Genomic DNA, 17656 nt, shown 5'->3' with positions numbered 1-17656 from the left:
TTGATTTCCTAGTCAGGATGAATCACTCCTGCACTCGGCAAATTGCTCCTATCTCTATTTGGCACTTCATGCTTTCATAATTAAAATAATTACATCCGTGTTTTCCCTTAAGGGCATGGATTGTGCCTTTGTATGGCTCACAGCACCTGCCACTTAGGTGTTCAGAAGGTGTTAATTCACCTTGAAGGGTCCCTTTATCCTGGGCCTGCTGATTCCTATTCTTTTTTTAAGTAAATAAATTTATTTATTTTTGGGTGCGTTGGGTCTTTGTTGCTGTGCGCGGGCTTTCTCTAGTTGTGGAGATCAGGGGATACTCTTCGTTGTGGTGCGCGGGCTTCTCATTGCGGTGGCTTCTCTTGTTGCAGAGCATGGGGTCTAGGCACGTGGGCTTCAGTAGTTGCAGCGTGTGGGCTCTAGGGCACGTGGGCTTCAGTAGTTGTGGCACGCAGGCTCAGTAGTTGTGGCACGCAGGCTCAGTAGTTGTGGTGCACAGGCTTTGTTGCTGTGCGGCATGTGGGATATTCCCAGACCAGGGCTCAAACCTGTGACCCCTGCATTGGCAGGCAGATTCTTAACCACTACGCCACCAGGGAAGTCCCTGTTGATTCCTATTCTTAACAGGAATTAGATTTCCTGCTTTACCTGGTCTCTTCATTTTTCCTGTATCATCCTCAGTGATTTTAGAGGAAGTAGCTTAGAAAGCAAGTTGCTTTCTTTGAGAAAGATTGGTTACTGTTCTGTCAGTCATTCCTAATAAGCTCTCTCTTAATCAAGGGACAGCAATGAGTCTGGTCTCATTCGGATTCTGTGGGAAGGAAGTGTCCTTGAGGAGGAGAGATTGGGGAAGCCTGTCTATAAGATTTCTCTGGAGTGAGTCTGAGTCAGAGATCCTTTGAGGGACTGTGGGTGATACAAAATGAATGAGGACAGCTCAGTGCTTTCTCAGAATTTGCCCAACCTGACACCAGCAACAGAAAAAAGCGGTGGCTGGGTTTTTTCAATAATAGCTTTCCTCACTTTTATATGGTTAGATGAGTAGATTTGATTTCTCAAATCATCTATTTTAAAAATGTCAACCCAGCTAATGCCTCTTTCTCCTTTATGCCTATGGCAATCATTCATTCAACAAACAGACATTTACTGAGTCCTTACCAAGTGCTGGGCACTGTTCGAAGTGCTAGAATTTGTTACAGAAAAAGGGGTCACTAAGTAAAGGAACTTTAATTTTATTTGCTGAAGAAAGCTTGCAATATTTCTGACTTGCATCCCACCAAAAAGCTCTATGGATTTTTTTAGATATAATTCACATACCATAAATTTGCCTTTTAAGTTTACTTAAAATTCAGTGATATTTAGTAGATATATTTATAGTAACCACATTATTTATACATATATATGTACATACCTATATAGTAACCATCACCACTACCTAATTTTAGAGCATTTTCATCATGGCAAACAGAAACCCTGTACCCGTTAACAAGCATTCCCAATTTTCCCCCCCTCGCAGTCCCTAGCAACTACTAATTATACTTTCTATATCTATGGGTATGCCTTTTCTGGATATTTCATATAAATGAGATCGTACAATATGTGGCCTTTTCTGTCTGGCTTCTTTCATTTAGCATGTTTTCAAGATTCATCCACGTTGTAGCGTTTATCAATACTTCATTCCTTTTTATGGCTGAATAATATTTCATTGTACAGTTGACCCTTGAACAACATGGGTTTGAACTGCATGGGCCCACTTAAACGTGGGGTGTTTTCAGTAAATACGTACTATAGTGCTACCTGGTCCATGGTTGGTTGAACCCATGGATGCAGAACTACGACATGGAGGGTAGACTGTAAAGTTTTTGAGGATTTTGAACTGCATAGAGGGTCGATGCTCCTAACCCCCAAGTTCAAGGATCAACTGTATAGATATACCACATTTTGTTTATCCTATCAGTTGGTGGACATTTGGGATAGTCCCATTTTTTGACTATTAGGAATAGTGTGCTACAAACATCTGTGTACAAGTTTCTGTGTGACCATACCTTTTCATTTCTCTGGGGTATATCTTTTCATGTGCTTACTGGCCCTTTGTATATATTCTCTGAATAAATGTCTAGCAGATCCTTTGCCCACTTTTAAACTAGGTTATTTGTCTTTATTGTTGAGTTGCAAGAGTTCTTGATATATTCTGAATACTAGACCTTTATCAGATATATATGATTTCCAAATATATTTTCTCCCATTTTGTAGGTTTTCACTTTCATTTATTTATTTTTGGCTGAGTTGGGTCTTCGTTGCTGCACGCGGGCTTTCTCTAGTTGCAGCAAGCGGGCTTCTCATTGCGGTGGCTTCTCGTTGTGGAGCATGGGCTCTAGGCACACAGACTTCAGTAGTTGTGGCATGCGGGCTCAGTAGCTGTGGCTTGCGGGCTCTAGAGCGCAGGCTCAGTAGTTGTGGTGCACAGGCTTAGTTGCTCTGTGACCTGTGGGATATTCCCAGACCAGGGCTCGAACCTGTGTCCCTGCATTGGCAGGAGGATTCTTAACCACTGCACCACCAGGGAAGTCCCGGTTTTCACTTTCTTGATAGTGTCCTTTGAAGCACAAAAGTTACGAAGGTTTATGCCTATGTTTTTTCCTAAGAGTTTTATAGTTTTAGCTCTTATATTTAAGTCTTTGATGCATTTTGAATTAATTTTGTGTATGGTGTGAGGTAGAGGTCCAGCTTCATTCTTTTGCATGCAAATAATGCATTTGTCCCAACCCCATTTGTTAAAAAGCCTATTCTTTCCCCATTGAATGGCCTTAACACCCTTGTTGAAATCAGTTGACTGTAAGTCCACAGGTTTATTTCTGGACTCTCGATTCTGTTCTATCAATCTATGTGTCCATCCTTATGCCAGTAGTACAGTTTTCATTACTGTAGTTTTGTAATAAGTTTTGAAAGTGGAAAGTGTGAGTCTTCCAATTTTGCTTTTTTCCCAAGATTGCTTAGCTATTCTGGGTCTTTGACATTTCCATATGAATTTTAGAATCAGCTTGTCAATTTCTGCAAAAAAGATGGCAAAGATTTTAACAGGGATTACACTGAATCTGTAGATCAGTTTATAGAAGATTGCATCTTAACAATATTAAATCTTCCAATCTATGAACACAGTATGTCTTTCCATTTATTTAGATCTTTAATTTCTTTAAACAACGTTTTGTAGTTTTCAGTGTACAGGTCTTGCAATTCTTTTATTAAATTTATTCCTAAGTATTTGAGGTTTTGCTATTTTAAATGGAATTCTTAATTTCATTTTCAGATTGTTCATTGCAGTTGTATAAAAATACAGCTGATTTTGGGGATTCCCTGGTGGTCCAGTGGTTAGGATTTGGTGTTTCACTGCCGGGGGCCTTGGTTCAATCCCTGCTCAGGGAACTAAGATCCTGCAAGCTGCGTGGTGCAGCCAAAAAACAATTGATTTTGTATATTGATCTTGTATCCTCCACATTCAGTCACTAGTTAAGTAACCTTGCTGAACTTGTTTATTTAGTTCTTATAGCTTTTTGGTGGACTCTTTAGGATTCTCTGTATACAAGGTCATGTCACCTGCAAATATAGTTTTACATTGTCTTTTCCATTCTTGGTGCTTTTTACAGGCATATCTCATTGTATTGGGTTTTGCTTTATTGCACTTGGTAGAGATTACATTTTTTACAAATTGAAGGTTGGTGGCAACCCTGCATTGAATAAGACTCTTGGTGCCAGTTTCCAACAGCATTTGCTCACTTCAGGTCTCTGTGTCACATTTCGGTAATTCTCACAATATTTCAAACCCTAAACCAACAAAAAGATTACGACTCACTGAAGGCTAAGATGATGGTTAGCATTTTGTAGCAATAAAGTATTTTTAAATTAAAATATGTACATTGTCTTTTATAGATATAATGCTATTGCACACTTAATAGACTACAGTACAGTGTAAACATAACTTTTATATGCACTGGGAAACCAAAACATTTGTGTAACTTGCTTTGTTGCAGTGGTCTGGAACTGAGCCCTCAGTATCTCTGAGGTATGCCTGTATTTCATTTGCTTGCCTCATTTCCCTGGCTAGAACCTCCAGTACAATGTAGAATAGAAGTGATGAGTGCAGACATCTTTGTCTTGTTCCTGATCTTGGGGGTAAAGCTTTCAAACTTTCACTGATAAATATGATGTTAGCTGTGGGTTTTCATAGCTGCCTTTTATTCCGTGGAAGTTTAAGGTAAACACTGCTCTTCTCCATGTATACCATGTTCTGTCGTGTCTCTAGGCTTTGCACTGTTTCTTCTTCCTTTCTGTCCCTGGCAAACTCAAGACTTACCCTGTAGGGTCCAATCCAAATATCTGAGAATCTTTCCTTGACTGCCTCCAATAGAGTATTTCCTGTCCTCCTTAGAGCTGCTACAGCACTTTTTATATTTTTCTGCATTTTCTATATAGGATTGTAATTATTTATCTCCCAGTGTTCTGAGCTCTTGCAGGCAAGGACCATGCCGCCCCAGACCTGAGGCAGCACAAGACAGTAGTGGATAATCAGTAAAAATCGGTTGCACGGTAGCCGGGCTAGGTTGACTGAATGAGGAATGGGAGTGGCTTTCATATCACTTCATATAACTTTTTTTAGGTTAGAAATGTACCCCGTATATCCTTTTAATTTTCTCCTCAATAATCCATAATGGTTTTTACTTGTGAATCCAAGTAAAACATTTCTAAGAACTGTTCATGCTTCGTCAGTACAACCTTTCCAAGGAAAGTAGTCATTTCCTTGTTTGCCTGTAAATGATCTCCAAGTTCCTGGGGTACCTTCTAAACTTAATATTACAGGATAAGTAATACTTTCTTTCATGGTGTTTAGAATTATTTTCTATCTGGTATGCGGTAAGAAGATTGCAGGCTCTCAGTTATCAAGATCTGGCTACTCTAATTACCAGTCACCTCAAAAGTTACCTCTCCAAACCTCAGTCTCCCCATCTGTAAAAGCCTAAGAAATAATAACCATTTTTCATGGGGTTATTGATGACGATCCAGTGAGATCATGTGGTTGGTGAATTTTAGAGCAACTGACAAGATGCCAGTTGTAGCTACACACATTGGTCCTGTCCACCTAGACCAGGAATTGCTTGGGGATGAGGGACTGTATCTTCGTGCTTCCTTGATGCTTCTTGTATGCTATCATTCTCTTTGCCTTTACCTCTTTGGTTGAAGTCAGAGAGACTTGCTGTGTTTCACCTACCCTCCTACAGGAGTTGCTCTAGCTTCCTGAGTGTTTTTATTTTCTTTCCATGGACCTTTTTCCAGCGGTATGCAGAGAATGGATTCTTTGAAATGCCTCTTTGACACCATTCCTCACAGTGTGCTTTGGACAGTGTCATTAGCATATAAATAACTCCTTGGCTTTACCTGGGCTCTTCCAAAAAGTACTTATCTATCATCCTGTTGGTTCTTACAGAAACTCTGGAGACAGCAATGAGTATGATCTCTCAATGAGTGTTATCATTGGCAACCCAAAGCTAAAAAGTCAACATTGGAGTCAGTTTGGACCACACAGACACTGTTCTACAGAATGTGTGATGCAGAAGGCCTGGGTTTAAGTCCTCACTCTGCCTCTTCATGGCAGTTCCTTCCATTTCTCTCATTTCCATTTCCTCAGTAGTTAGATAGGATAAAACTACTAATACCTATTACAGGGGGCTATGAAGATTAAATGAGAAGGGTTCTTATGAGTTCTCCAGTGATTATTATCAAGAGCCCAGAAGCATGGCTTAGTTCCTAGAGCTTTGGGCCTGGGGCATGGACTGGCAGAGGGGAAGGAGATAGGAACACCGGTGTTGCAGAGATCTGTGGGTAACAGGGCTCCCCTTCTCTGGAAGAGGCTGGCCTCAAGACATGCTTTTCTTAAGAATTCCTCTCTCCAGGACCTCCTCACCCTTTCCTACCTCCAGGCCTTTGCTCTCCCTATGTCCTTTGAATTGAGAGCTATGTACCTGTCTCCTGGGCCCTTGCCTAAGGTCTTTCTGCCTCTCTGAGTCTCACCTCCTTCAGGAGGCAGCCTTTTGATGCTCCAAACCACTGGTCTCTCTTCCTCCTCATTAATATTCCCAGTGTTAGATGGATTTTAAGCTCCTTGAAGGATGGCCCACGCCCTAAACATCCAGGATGGAACTGGTCTGTAAATCCGGCACAGGAAACATTTGTTTAAAGAATTAACAAATACAACTTTTTGAACACCTATCGTGGGTCACATGTTGGTGTTTCAAAGTTGCGTAAGACAAAGTTCCTGTCCTCAAGGGGCTTACCATCTAGTGGGATAATTTAAGAGGCACTTACAATGTACTATCTTGTTTAATCCTCATAGCAACGGTTGAAGGAAGCTGGAGGTTAAGAGACTTGCCCAAAGCCAGGCCAGGGCTAGTCAAAGGCAGGCCCTGGCACTGAGGTGGAAGGCCTAGTCTCCTACAGCCCCCTCCCAGGGGGGCCTAGAGACTCACTCCTCACTTCCAAGGGTCGCACGCAAAGATTGGAAGGAGTTGGGAAGCTGGCCACGGTGTGCATCCCTAGAGAGCTCCAGCTCCAGGATCCAGTTATATCCCAGCTGGCACTCGTTAACTTTGTAACCTTGGGCAAGTTACTGAGTCTCTGAGTGTCAGTTTCATCATCTGTAAAAGAAGAAGAATACTGTCGTGGGCATCCATTGTGTTCACCTGCACAACTCCAGTCCTACTTCTGCCAGCAGCACTCAGGTACTGCTCTCCCCTCCCCAATTGTCAGTAATAGGGGTGGGGTGGGGTGATACACAAGCTAGCCAGTCACTTGCTCTCTTGCCTTTTCTGGCTCCTGGCCTTTTATGACTAGTTCTGCTTTTCCTTCTGCTCTGTGAGCTCCGCACCACAACCTGCCCCACCAGATCCCTTTAATAAATTGCCTTTGTGTTTAAGTTCATTAGAGTCAGTCAGTTATTATTGCTTGCAAAAACAAGAAGCTTTAATTGATCCAAACACCTACCTTGCAATGTTGTAAGGCTTAAATGATTAAATGAAGTTTGTAAAGTGCCTAGCCCAGTCCTAGCAGCATAGCAAGCAGTGAGTAAGGGGTGGTGGTAGTTGTCTGTAAGTTAACATGGTGGGGGAGTGAGAAGAGGGGGCAGGTGCAGGGAGGGGGAGGGAGATTTTTACTGGTTTGGGTTCCACTGAGAGAAACCTTCCCCCAAGAGACAGTGAGAAGGACAACAGAAGGGAGGGAAGTCCAGGCTATGGTATGCTCATTTATTCAAAATGTCTTTATTGAAACAGAATGATAGAGCAAGAAAGAATGAGGTCTGGGAGGATGTCTTTGGGCATAGGATGGAGCCCAGACCTGGTGGATACAGTGTGGAGCTCCCTCCCTGTCCCCTGACTCTTGCCAAGGAAGTGAACACAAAGCAGCAAGGAGGAGATGGGGTTGAGGGCAGCCCTCTGAGCTCTCCATGATGACTGGCGTGAGATGCCTCTGAGGCTTCAGGGCAGCCCTGCCTTCCTCATTCAGTCCTCCTGCTCTCCTTGCCAGGGCCTTGTGCCACCTTTCTGTATGGGCCAGCCTCCTGCCAGGGTGCTCGAAGGTCGCTCAGAGGGCAGGGTTGGGGGTGGCAAGCAGTGGAACGTGGTCACAGCGGTTAGGGGGTGGCTGCCGCAGCAGGGAGGGCCGGCGGCACAGCTCCCCATCCCGGAGCACCTCGGGCAGGAGCTTGCGTTTGGTCTCCGGCAGAAGCATGATGCTGAGGATGCAGAGGAGAGCACAGGCCGCCAGCACCACGTGCTGCAGGAAAGCTCCGTGGCCCATGTGGAGGCGCTGGGCTGGGCCACTCAGCCCGCCAAGTGCCCCCAGTGCCATGATCAGGCCCAGGCCTCGGCCCCTGGGAGAGACAGACAAGGCACTGAGCCTGTAGCTGTGGGCCTCACCCCAGCTCTTCTCCAGCAGCCTCCCCTTTTTCATCCCTCAGGCCCTGTCCTCAGCTGGAGACTCCCCTGGCAGCACCCCTGCTCTCACCGGACAGTGGTAGGGATGACTTCAGCAGCAAGGAGCGTGCTGAGGATGCCAGCAGCTTGGGAGGAGAAGAGGCCAAGGACGGAGAAGGTGGTGATGGCAGCCTCGTTCAGATCTGGAGGAGCAAGAGATGGAGCGTGTGAACAGAGGTGGGGAGGTCATGCTTGGCCTAGTCCCTGCCATCATCCCCTCTGATCCCTAGCCGGGCGGGTCTGGGCATTCACTCATCGGTTGAGAGAACAGACAGGACTGTGCGGCCAGGGGGAGAATTGTGGAAGATCTGGGCAGGGTCTGGTCTGGTTTTGGGAGGCCTGTGCCAGAAGCAGTGGCTGAGCCCGTCTGAGGCACCTCTGCTGGGGTTCCTTTGCTGAGCCCACACCGTGGGGAAGGGAGGATGCTCACAATCCCACAGGCCCAGCAGGACCAGGGACGCAATGCCAGTGAGGGTCATCGAGAGAAGCAGGATGCCCCGGCGGCCAAATCGGTCCACGGTGACCCCCAGGAAGACGCAGGCCAGGGCAGCTGTGCCGCTGGCCAGCAAGGAGCACAGGTAGAAGTCCGATGGGCTCCCTCCTCCTCCCACAGGCTGGTAGCAGTGACGAATGGCGTGGGCAATAAAGCTGTGAGACAGGGTGGGGAGGCGAAGAAAGGTGTCTGAATCTCCATCTGCAGCCTTTCACAGCCCTGGCTGGCCTCTGTAGGGGTCCTCAGGCTTTCCCCACCCGGCCAGCCCCCATCCCAGCTACTGGCCTGGCCCTTGGCTCAGACACCCAGGCTCACTTGGTGAATCCCAGGATAAGTAGATTTTTCCAGATGTTGCGGTAGTTGAGGAGGGAAGCGAAGGAAAAGGAGGATGTTGCAGGGAGAGGGCAGGTGTTCTCCAGGTCTTGGGAGACAGAGAGGAGCTGTCTGTTAGAAGGAACAGCTGAGAACCCAGGGTCCTCCCACATGGATGGCAGGGACCCTGGGAGAAGGTGGTACAGCTACAACAGAGGGCACCATCATGTGTGCACACTGAGGTATCACCTGTAGGGACCCCTGTCTCTTACCCTGCAGGGCCTCCTGGGCCTCCTCTCCCAGCATCTGCCCGTGGGGCCGGTTCCGCTCAGCCAGTATCCTCAGCACAGACTGGGCCTCCTCAATCTGTCGCTTCACTATCAGCCACCGTGCAGACTCCAGAAACAGACCAGGCCAGCTGGGGGTGGGGTGGGGGGTACACTGTGAGGCCTCCTGAATCCTGACCCAGGGATGGAAAACTCCCACCTCTGAGGGGCTGGGGCTGGAGTAGGCCTGGACAAGGGGCAATGGAGAAGAGGAGGGGTCTCCAGGCTAGAGCTAGGCTGGAGGTAGAGATGGGAACGGCCAGACAACAGGTGGAGGGTGATACTGACCCATAAAACAGGAAGAGGATGCAGGGAGCGGTGATCATTCGCTGCAGAAATCGCCAGTCCTTAGAGACAAGGGCCAGGCCCAGGAACAGGAAGTGCCCCCCTACCCCCACCAACTCCCCTGCCAGGGCCACCCGAAGCCTCTGGGTTGGGTCGCACAGCTCCAGGCCTGGAGATACAGCAGGGACAGGGAAGAGAGGCCAGGGAGGAAGGAGGCGAGGGAGAGAAGAGGGGAGAGGGAGGGAGGAGGACAGAGAGCAAGGTCAGCCCCTGAGTGGAGGCTGCAGCCATCGCCTCCCACAGGCCAACCGCTAAGGCAAAGAGTGGAGAGTTGTTCAGTTCTCTCTCCTCTCCCACTCAAACCTGGGAGGGCTCGAGGGTCAGAGTCCCTGGTGGGTTTTCAGCATTCCCAAATTATGGGCCCTTTCACACCAGACCTCTTATTTGACTTTCACATTAACCCTTGTTCAAGGTCATACAGCTACTCAGGATTTCATTTTTAAAATAAGGCTCATTCCCTGACAGCAGTAAGTCCAGAGCAAGGAAAGCCTTAAAGATCATGGGAAGAGAGGGGTGTGGAGAGAAGGAAGACCCCTGGATCCTTCAAAGGCCTGGGCAGAGAGATTCCGGACAGCTGAAATCTGGGGCTGAAGAAGGGACTGAGGGGATCTTAGGGAGCAGTAGGAATGGCCTGGGGATATAGACAGGCAGCCATGAGTCCCTAGGGAAGCTCTGGGGGGATGCCACTCACGCATCAGGTAGACACCAAGGTCAACGCCGGCAAGCAGAAAGCCCAGGAGGAATCGGAGTGCCATGACACCTGTGGAGGAGCCTGCAGCAGCCCCTCCCACTCCACAGGGGCCCACCAGTCCCAAGGTCAGCAACACAATCCCACGACGGCCAAACCTGGAAAGTAGGGAGAGCCTCTGATCACCCAGACTCCCTGGGGGAGGAGTTGCTGGGTGGGGCCCAGCTGCCCACTTCAAAGCTGGAGGTATGAGGATGAGGCCCTGGAGTGAGGCTAGAGAAGATGGGAGAGGATGGGGACCATGGTTGGCTACTGGGCACTGGGGCGAGGCTATGGTTCTGTGGGGGTAGGACCATTGACTCTTGGGATGGGGCTATTGGTCAGAGATGAGGGCATTTCTTCATGGAAGTGAGACCAACGATCAGAATGGATGGGATATTGCTTAGGGGACTTGGAACCATTGGTCCTTGGGCAGAGAGCTATTGGTCAGTGGGGATGGAGCTTGTCTTGCTCAGACTGGTCAGAGGAGATGGGGTCATTGATATATGGGGTTGGAGCTATTGATCTATGGAGGTAGGCCATTGGCCACTTGTCCATGGGGATAATATTGGTCAGTGAAAGTGGAGCTCTTGATCTTAGGGGACTGAGTAATTGATTTTGGGGGATGAGGCCATTTTTCCATGGGGTTGGGGCATGGGTCTACTAATCCATAGGGGTGGTCAGTGGGGATGGGGCCACTGACCAGAAGATGGAGCCATTGATCCATGGGAATGGAGCTCTTAATCTATGGGATAGTACCATTGATCAGCAGGGATGACCACTAATCTTTGAAGATTTGACCGTTGATCTTTGAGGATGGAGCTATTGATTCATGGGATAGGGATCTCAGTCCATGTGGATGCGACAGTTGGCCAGTAGGGATGAATCTATTAATCCATAGGAATAATCAGTAAGGATGGGGTCACAGACCAGAGGAGATGAGACAATTGGTCAATGATGATGGTCACTGACTATAAGTCAGTGAGGACAGGGCTACTGAGTTGGGCTATTGACTTTGGGGGATAAGACCACTGATCTATGGGGATGTAGACTGGGGTCAATGGTCATTGGGAAGGGGGCACCGATAGCCTGAGGGTGAAGCTACTGACCCAATGGGGGGAGCCATTTTTCCATGGGGCTAAGCTTATTGGCTAAGGTTACTGAATTTAGGAGCCTGAATTATTGGTCTTTGAGGATGAGGTTATTATTCCACAGGAATGATGCTACTGGTCTGTGGGTATGAGGCCACTGATGCATAAGGAGGGGCTATTGACCTATGGGTTTAGGATCATTTGCCCACAGGGGTGTGTGACTATTGGGCAGTGAGGATAGGCATTGATTTTAGGGAACTGGATTATTCAATATTGGGTTGCCTTTGATCCATGGGAGTTGAACTATAAATCCATTTGGATGAGACTGTAGACCAGTGGAGATGAGTTTAATAATCCACAGGGATGGTCAGTGGAGATGGTGTCGAGGATCAGAGGAGATGGGAGTTTTGACCCCTGGGAAGAGCTATTGGTTGGTGGGGATGGGTTGTTGATCTTTGAGATGAGGCCACTGATTCCTGGAAATGGGGCTTTTGATCTGAGAGGACCTGAGAGCACTGAAGATCCATGAGGATGGGGCTGTTAGTCTTGGGGGAGGGGTGCTATTGTGGTCACTGATCCATGGGGGTTGAACTATTGACCCCCATGAGGGTAGTCATTTGTTTATAGAGTTGAGCTATTGGTCAGTGTGAATGGAGCTGTTGATATTTAGAAATTAACATAATGAGCTTTAGGAATGAGGCCCTTGAGATGGAGTTAACAGTCCAGGTGGATAGGGCTGTTAGCAAGGATGAGTCTATCAATCCATGATGATGGTGAGGCAGGTGCTTGGTGGTGATAGGGATGATAGAGGAGAAGTTAGGACTTTCGATCTGTGGATATAGGGGTTTTGGTCAGTAGGGATGGGGCTATTGTCTTTTGAGATGAGGCCATTGATCCATAGATCTAGGGATTGGCAAGGGAAGGAAGAGTTATTCCCTGTGTGGAAGAGGTATGGAAGGAGTATCTCTTGATGGGGAGTGAAGCTGAGACAGGGGTGGGGCTGCATATCATTGAACAGAAGAAATCCAGAGAACACTGCAGAGTCCACCGAGTCCCCTTCAGCCTCTTGCCAAGGCAAGCTGCCTGGGCCAGCCTCCCTAGCACCCCCTCCTCTCTACTTGCCCAGCCCTCACCTGTCTGCCGGGTAGCCCAGGAACAGGTAGCCAGAGGCAAAGCCCAAGATGAAGAGGATCTGCTCCAGGATCACCTGCCAGCCCAGGTCACACACCAGATCCCACTAGATACGTGAGAGGGATGGAGTGGGTGTGAGGCCCCTCGCTGGTCGCTCTCGGCCCGCCCCCAAACCCGCGGCCCACCAGGCTGCCTCACCTGGCCGATGGCGTTGGTGGTGAGCACGGGGAGGCCGTTATAGTCCCAGTCCTTGAGGCAGTGGTTGAAGTCCGGCGGGGCGAAGCCGCTGCACGAGGGGTCCGTACTGGTGGCGATGCGGCTGGCGGCGCTGGCTGCTAGGGCGGCGCTGGCGACGCTGACGCCGCTGGCGTTGGGGGGCTGCTCCCAGCCAGAGGCGTTGGGGGCGAAGGCCCCGTAGTGGCAATGCAGCGGGGGCGCCAGCGTGAAGATGGGGTCCGAGGCCATGCCCAGCGCCACAAAGAGCACGGGCAGGCAGCAGAGGCCGAGCTGCAGCTGCTGGCCGCCGCCCAGCGCCCCCACCTGGGCGAGCAGCGCCTCGAAGCTGAGGGGGCCGGGGGGCACGGCCAGCGACAGGCTGCTGCCCATCCCGTCGCCACCCGCGTCGCCCTCCCCATCCCGCTCGCGTTCGCGCTCCCGCTCACCCTGCAGCTGCTCCGTGGGCACCGCATCTCCGAGGGTCCCGACCTGCTGTGTGAGGGGGGTGAGGTAAGGGGTGTGTGACGTGGTGGCAGGAGAAGGGTGAAGCGGAGAAAACCGCAGAGTAAGCGAAGAGGCCGGGACCAGCGGGAGGAAGGCGGGCGGCGGAGGAGGGGGCGCAGGAGGAAAAGGCCGGGCTCTTGGCGGGGGTGCTGGGAGATGATGGCGTAGCCCCCAGGGCGCGGGCACTTACTCCATTGGGGCTGGGGGTGATCTCTACAGTGCTGTCGATTTTGCTGCCGCCCCCGCCATTGGGCTCGGGGGTCCCGGTGGCCACCCGGGGAGCCAGCTTGCCGACCGCAGGGGCCCTGGCGGCCCGCACCGAAAGGATGCACTGCCCTCTGGCCCAGTGGCGCGCCCGGTGCCCGGACACAGAAGCCGGAGAGACCCTGCTCTGCAGCCGCGGGCGCCTCCTTCGTCTCTGCGATCTCTGCGCTGCTTTCCCCTCCCCTTCCTCCAGACTCTCCTCCCCTTCCCACGTCAGCAGAACCTTCGGTCCAGACTCTTCGTCAGAGAGAGGAAGGGGGGCCAGGGCCCAGCGGAGGGAGAGGATGGGGCTCTGTCTCCGTTCCCTGGGTCTGCGGACCATTGCGGTATAAAGAGGAAAAAAAAAAAAAAGACCCTGAAGGATAGTAGATCCCAGGCAGATGCCAGCAATTCCTCCTTTGCTTCCAGTTCTTCTTTCTCATCTACCCATCCATCCACCTACCCACCCATCCATCCATCCATCCACTCATTCATCAGTAAAATTTATTAAGTGTCTGCTATGTTCTGGCCTTGTGCTGGGCTTTGGGGATAACAGGATGGACAAGACCGACCTTGGAGAAGCTTACTGAGACAGACGGGTATACTGGAAGTGATGACACGGGGCATGCATATGGTGGACTGGGCTGGGCACTGTACTCAGCCTTGGCCTTAGTCCTCTACAAGACCATTGTCTGGTTTCACCACCCCCTCCCTGGCTGAGTCTCCATCATTTCTCAACAGCATTTGGCACTGTTGGCCACCCCTTCCTCTAACCACTTTTTTCCTTGGCTGCTAAGTCCCACACTCTCCTGGTTTTCTTTCTCTTGCTCCTCTTTTCTCTACTGCAGGCTTCTCCTCCTCCTCCTTGCCGTCATTCAGTGTCTGCGATCTTCAGAGGCTTGGTTCTAGGTCCTCCCCTCATCTCACACTGTTCTTTCCACCTCGGGATCTCACCTGTGCCCACGGCTTTGATCACCCCCAGTATAAACAATACGAGCCAATACAAACCTGATCCCCAGATCTACATTTCCAGTTCCCACCTCTCTTCTGAGCCCCAGACCCATGAAGCCACCTCTTATTTGACCTCTTACCTTGGATGACTCACAGGGATCTCAAACTCAATACATCCAAGACCAAACTCATGTTTCCCCCCAACCCCCCACCACCCTGGTTGTCTTCTAGTGCTTCTTTCCTCACTGAATCTTTCCTCATCATCCAATTGTGGCCAGATGCTCAGCTGACAGCCCTTGGAGTGCCCTCTTCCTTACCCCCATGTCAGATCCTTTACAAAATCCTGTCCGTTTTACTTCCTATATAGTTCTCAGATATTCTGCTTCTCTCCAACTCGACCACCACTAGTCAAGCTACCTGTTGTACAGACTGCTTTAGCCTCAATTCTTAACCAGTGTTCTGCATCTGCTTTGTTTCCATCCCTTTTCCCCATCTGTTGTTCATAGTGCAGACAGAGTGATCTTTTCAAAATGCAGATCTGGGACTTCCCTAGTGGCACAGTGGTTAAGAATTTGCCTTGCCTCCCAATGCAGGGGACATGGGTTCAATCCCTGGTCCAGGAAGATCCCACATGCCGGAGCAACTAAGCCCGTGTGCCACAACTACTGAGCCTGTGCTCTAGAGCCCGTGAGCCACAACTACTGAGCCCCCGTGCCACAACTACTGAAGCCTGTGCGCCTAGAGCCCGTGCTCCGCAACAAGAGAAGCCACTGCAAGGAGAAGCCTGCGCACCACAAAGAAGAGTACCCCCCGCTCGCTGCAACTAGAGAAAGCCTGCGCGCAGCAACAAAGACCCCACGTAGCCAAAAAAAAAAAAAGTGTATCTGTTCATGTCCCTTTCCTACTTCACAGCCTTCAATGTCTTCTCACTGACAAGGTAAATACTAATTTTCTAGATATCTCAAACGTGACCCTGTGCTCTCTGCAGCTCCACCTCACATCTCTCCCCAAACTCTCTGCGCTCCAGTCACACTGACGTTCTTTCAGGTTTTCCAGTGCCACGGGTCCCTTGCATTAAGCTGGTCTTTACACCTAGAAGGTTTCTCCTCCCCCTACTCAGAGTGTGATTTACAGACTACCAGCAGCTGTGTAACCTGGGAGCTTGTTAGAAATGCAGAATCGCAGCCCTTTGAGTCATAATCTGCATTTTAACCAGATTCCTAGGTGTATGTACATTAAAGTTTGAGATACACTTCTCTAAGAGACTGGATATCTAATAGGTACTTTATTCTCTAATTCCAGGTAAGGGCTGAAAAGGCATGTCCTATCAGTCTCAGCTGGGAAATCCATTCCCTCTTGTCTCCACTGAACCACACTCATAATTTGCCTCCTCTGTTCAGAAATTTTCTAAATATGGGAAACTATTCTAATGCAATAAGCAGCCTCACACCACTTTCCCTCCCCCAACTCATTTGAGCATCTCTTCGGGATTTACTTTTGGTGCTGTCACAGCCAACATTCCTTGGGGTTTGTTTGTGTCCTTGTGTCTGTCCTGGAATTATCATCCCTTTGACTTTCTGTGGTGCTGGGCTGTTTACATGCATTGTCTTGTTAGGGCCTCACAATAAGCCTGCGAGACCATTATGTTCATCCTCATATTAAAGATGAAACCAGGACTTGGAGGGACTGACGGGATTTACCTGCAGACATATAGGTACATGGAAACTTGCACAGAGACCTCTGACTCTAATTCCAGGCTGATCTCTTGAAATTCTTTCTGGAAGGTGATGGAGGATGGCCCCTGTTACAAGTCTTCAACACCTGGGGTAAATTTTGGTGGCCTCAGAATCTGAAAATGAGTTTCCTTTTGAGAGTGAAATGAGAACAAAGAACCCAAAATGGAGGAGGCAAATGCATGGGGAAAGGGGCCAAGGGACTAAGAGTGTGATTGAATTTTGGGGTGCCTCCAACCCAGTCACTGTGGCAGAGTAGCATCTTGGGAAAGCAGAACTGAAGCAATGGATCTGTGGCTTGGACTACTTCCCTTGTGGTAAATGGCTGGAGTGATCCCCTATCTAAGCCATGGCCCATTAATTTCACCAAAGCCCCGTGGACTATGGACTTCCAACGCATTAAATTCACTGGCCCCTCAGCTCCTCTAAAAGATGGTGTGTCCAGAAGGATAGTCAGGAAGCCTGGAGAGGGGAGTTTAAGGGGCTAGACCTTCTTGGGTTAACTGAAGGGAGAGGGCGCCCAGGCCAGCAGCGCTCTCCAGTTGGCCAGAGTTGAGGACAGCTGGGGTGACCTCTCCAGCACGGCACCATGAAGGCTCTCTTGTGGCCACCCTCTCCACATGTGCACCTCTCTAATGACATCACTTGACATTGGTCTTGGAGGAGAGGCCTTGGTCACAAATCAGGGCCTGCCTTCCTGCTATGCCGCGTCGCAGACTCTTCTTGGTTCTCTCATCCTCCGAGTCTCAGCACAGATACCACCTCACCTCCCCAACAATTCTGTCTAAAGTCTCCAATGGCCTCTCTCCTCACCTAGTTGGTCTGGCATATCACCCTGTTTATTTCCATTACCAGCAACTGTCAACTTCGTGGCAGGTTTCTTTCTTTACTTACTTCTTTTAGCTGACTCGTTTATATCCAGCCCACCCCCATGATGTACCTTCAGAACAGCGCCTGGCACATCACATGGGAGCAGAGAACCTGCCAGATGAATAGTTGTTGAAGAAACAGCAAAATTTTCCCCAAAACCCTAAAGGCAGCCTGCCCACAGCCGTGCGTCTCATCGTTTTGGCCAAGGGTGCCAGGCCCACTCCCCAGGCTCCCAAGAAGCAGAGTCAGGGAACCAGACAGCCTGGTTTATTGAGATGCACCAGCGCTCAAGGCCCAGCTCTCCTGTCTCCTGTGGGGAGGAGCCCTCTGGCCTCTCCCAGGCCTTCCCATTCTGGGTGGCCAACGTCCTCCCCTCACTCTCAGCTAACAGTGAGGCACTGATGTTCTAGAGCCAAGACACAGGACAGGAAAGGGGCTCCGGGTGGCCCCTTCCCCCAGAATCTGAAAATGATTCAGGTTTCAGCTACCTGAACCTCTGTGGGGCCGAAATCCCAGAGGCAGGCAGCCACGCGGTGCCCAAGAACCTCTGCGTCAGGCTGAGGGAGGAGGAAGGTCCAGTTCCTCCTTCCCCTGGAGGGCCTGGCGCCTGCCCCTGACAAAGCAGGGAATAATATTAAATATAAATAATTTATACAAAATGGCTCGTACAAAAAGCTGCGGGGTAGGGAAGGAGGCGCC

At 49.7% G+C, this 17656-nt stretch overlaps 1 protein-coding gene across 3 annotated transcripts; it reads right to left on the bottom strand.

Annotated features, from left to right (window-relative positions):
- Positions 1–6958: 6958 nt before the first annotated feature.
- Positions 6959–13862, bottom strand: SLC22A17 (solute carrier family 22 member 17). 3 transcript variants are annotated; one of them, XM_079914206.1, is made up of 10 exons: positions 13351–13862; positions 12639–13148; positions 12443–12546; positions 10183–10337; positions 9435–9600; positions 9093–9238; positions 8824–8929; positions 8446–8663; positions 8047–8158; positions 6967–7912 (listed from the first exon to the last, which is right to left on the bottom strand). In XM_079914206.1, the coding sequence occupies exons 1-10, from the start codon at positions 13744–13746 to the stop codon at positions 7624–7626; spliced, it is 2202 nt and encodes a 733-aa protein (XP_079770332.1). In that variant the 5' UTR covers positions 13747–13862; the 3' UTR covers positions 6967–7623. The 3 variants fall into 3 exon arrangements, with proteins under 3 accessions (XP_079770334.1, XP_079770332.1, XP_079770333.1); XM_079914207.1 differs by having other exon boundaries at positions 12639–13145; XM_079914208.1 differs by lacking the exons at positions 8446–8663; positions 8824–8929 and having other exon boundaries at positions 6959–7912.
- Positions 13863–17656: the final 3794 nt, after the last annotated feature.

Source organism: Stenella coeruleoalba (genome assembly GCF_951394435.1).
Source record: "Stenella coeruleoalba genome assembly, chromosome: 2".
Classification (NCBI taxonomy): domain Eukaryota; kingdom Metazoa; phylum Chordata; class Mammalia; order Artiodactyla; family Delphinidae; genus Stenella; species Stenella coeruleoalba.
This window is presented reverse-complemented; position numbering and strand designations above follow the sequence as displayed.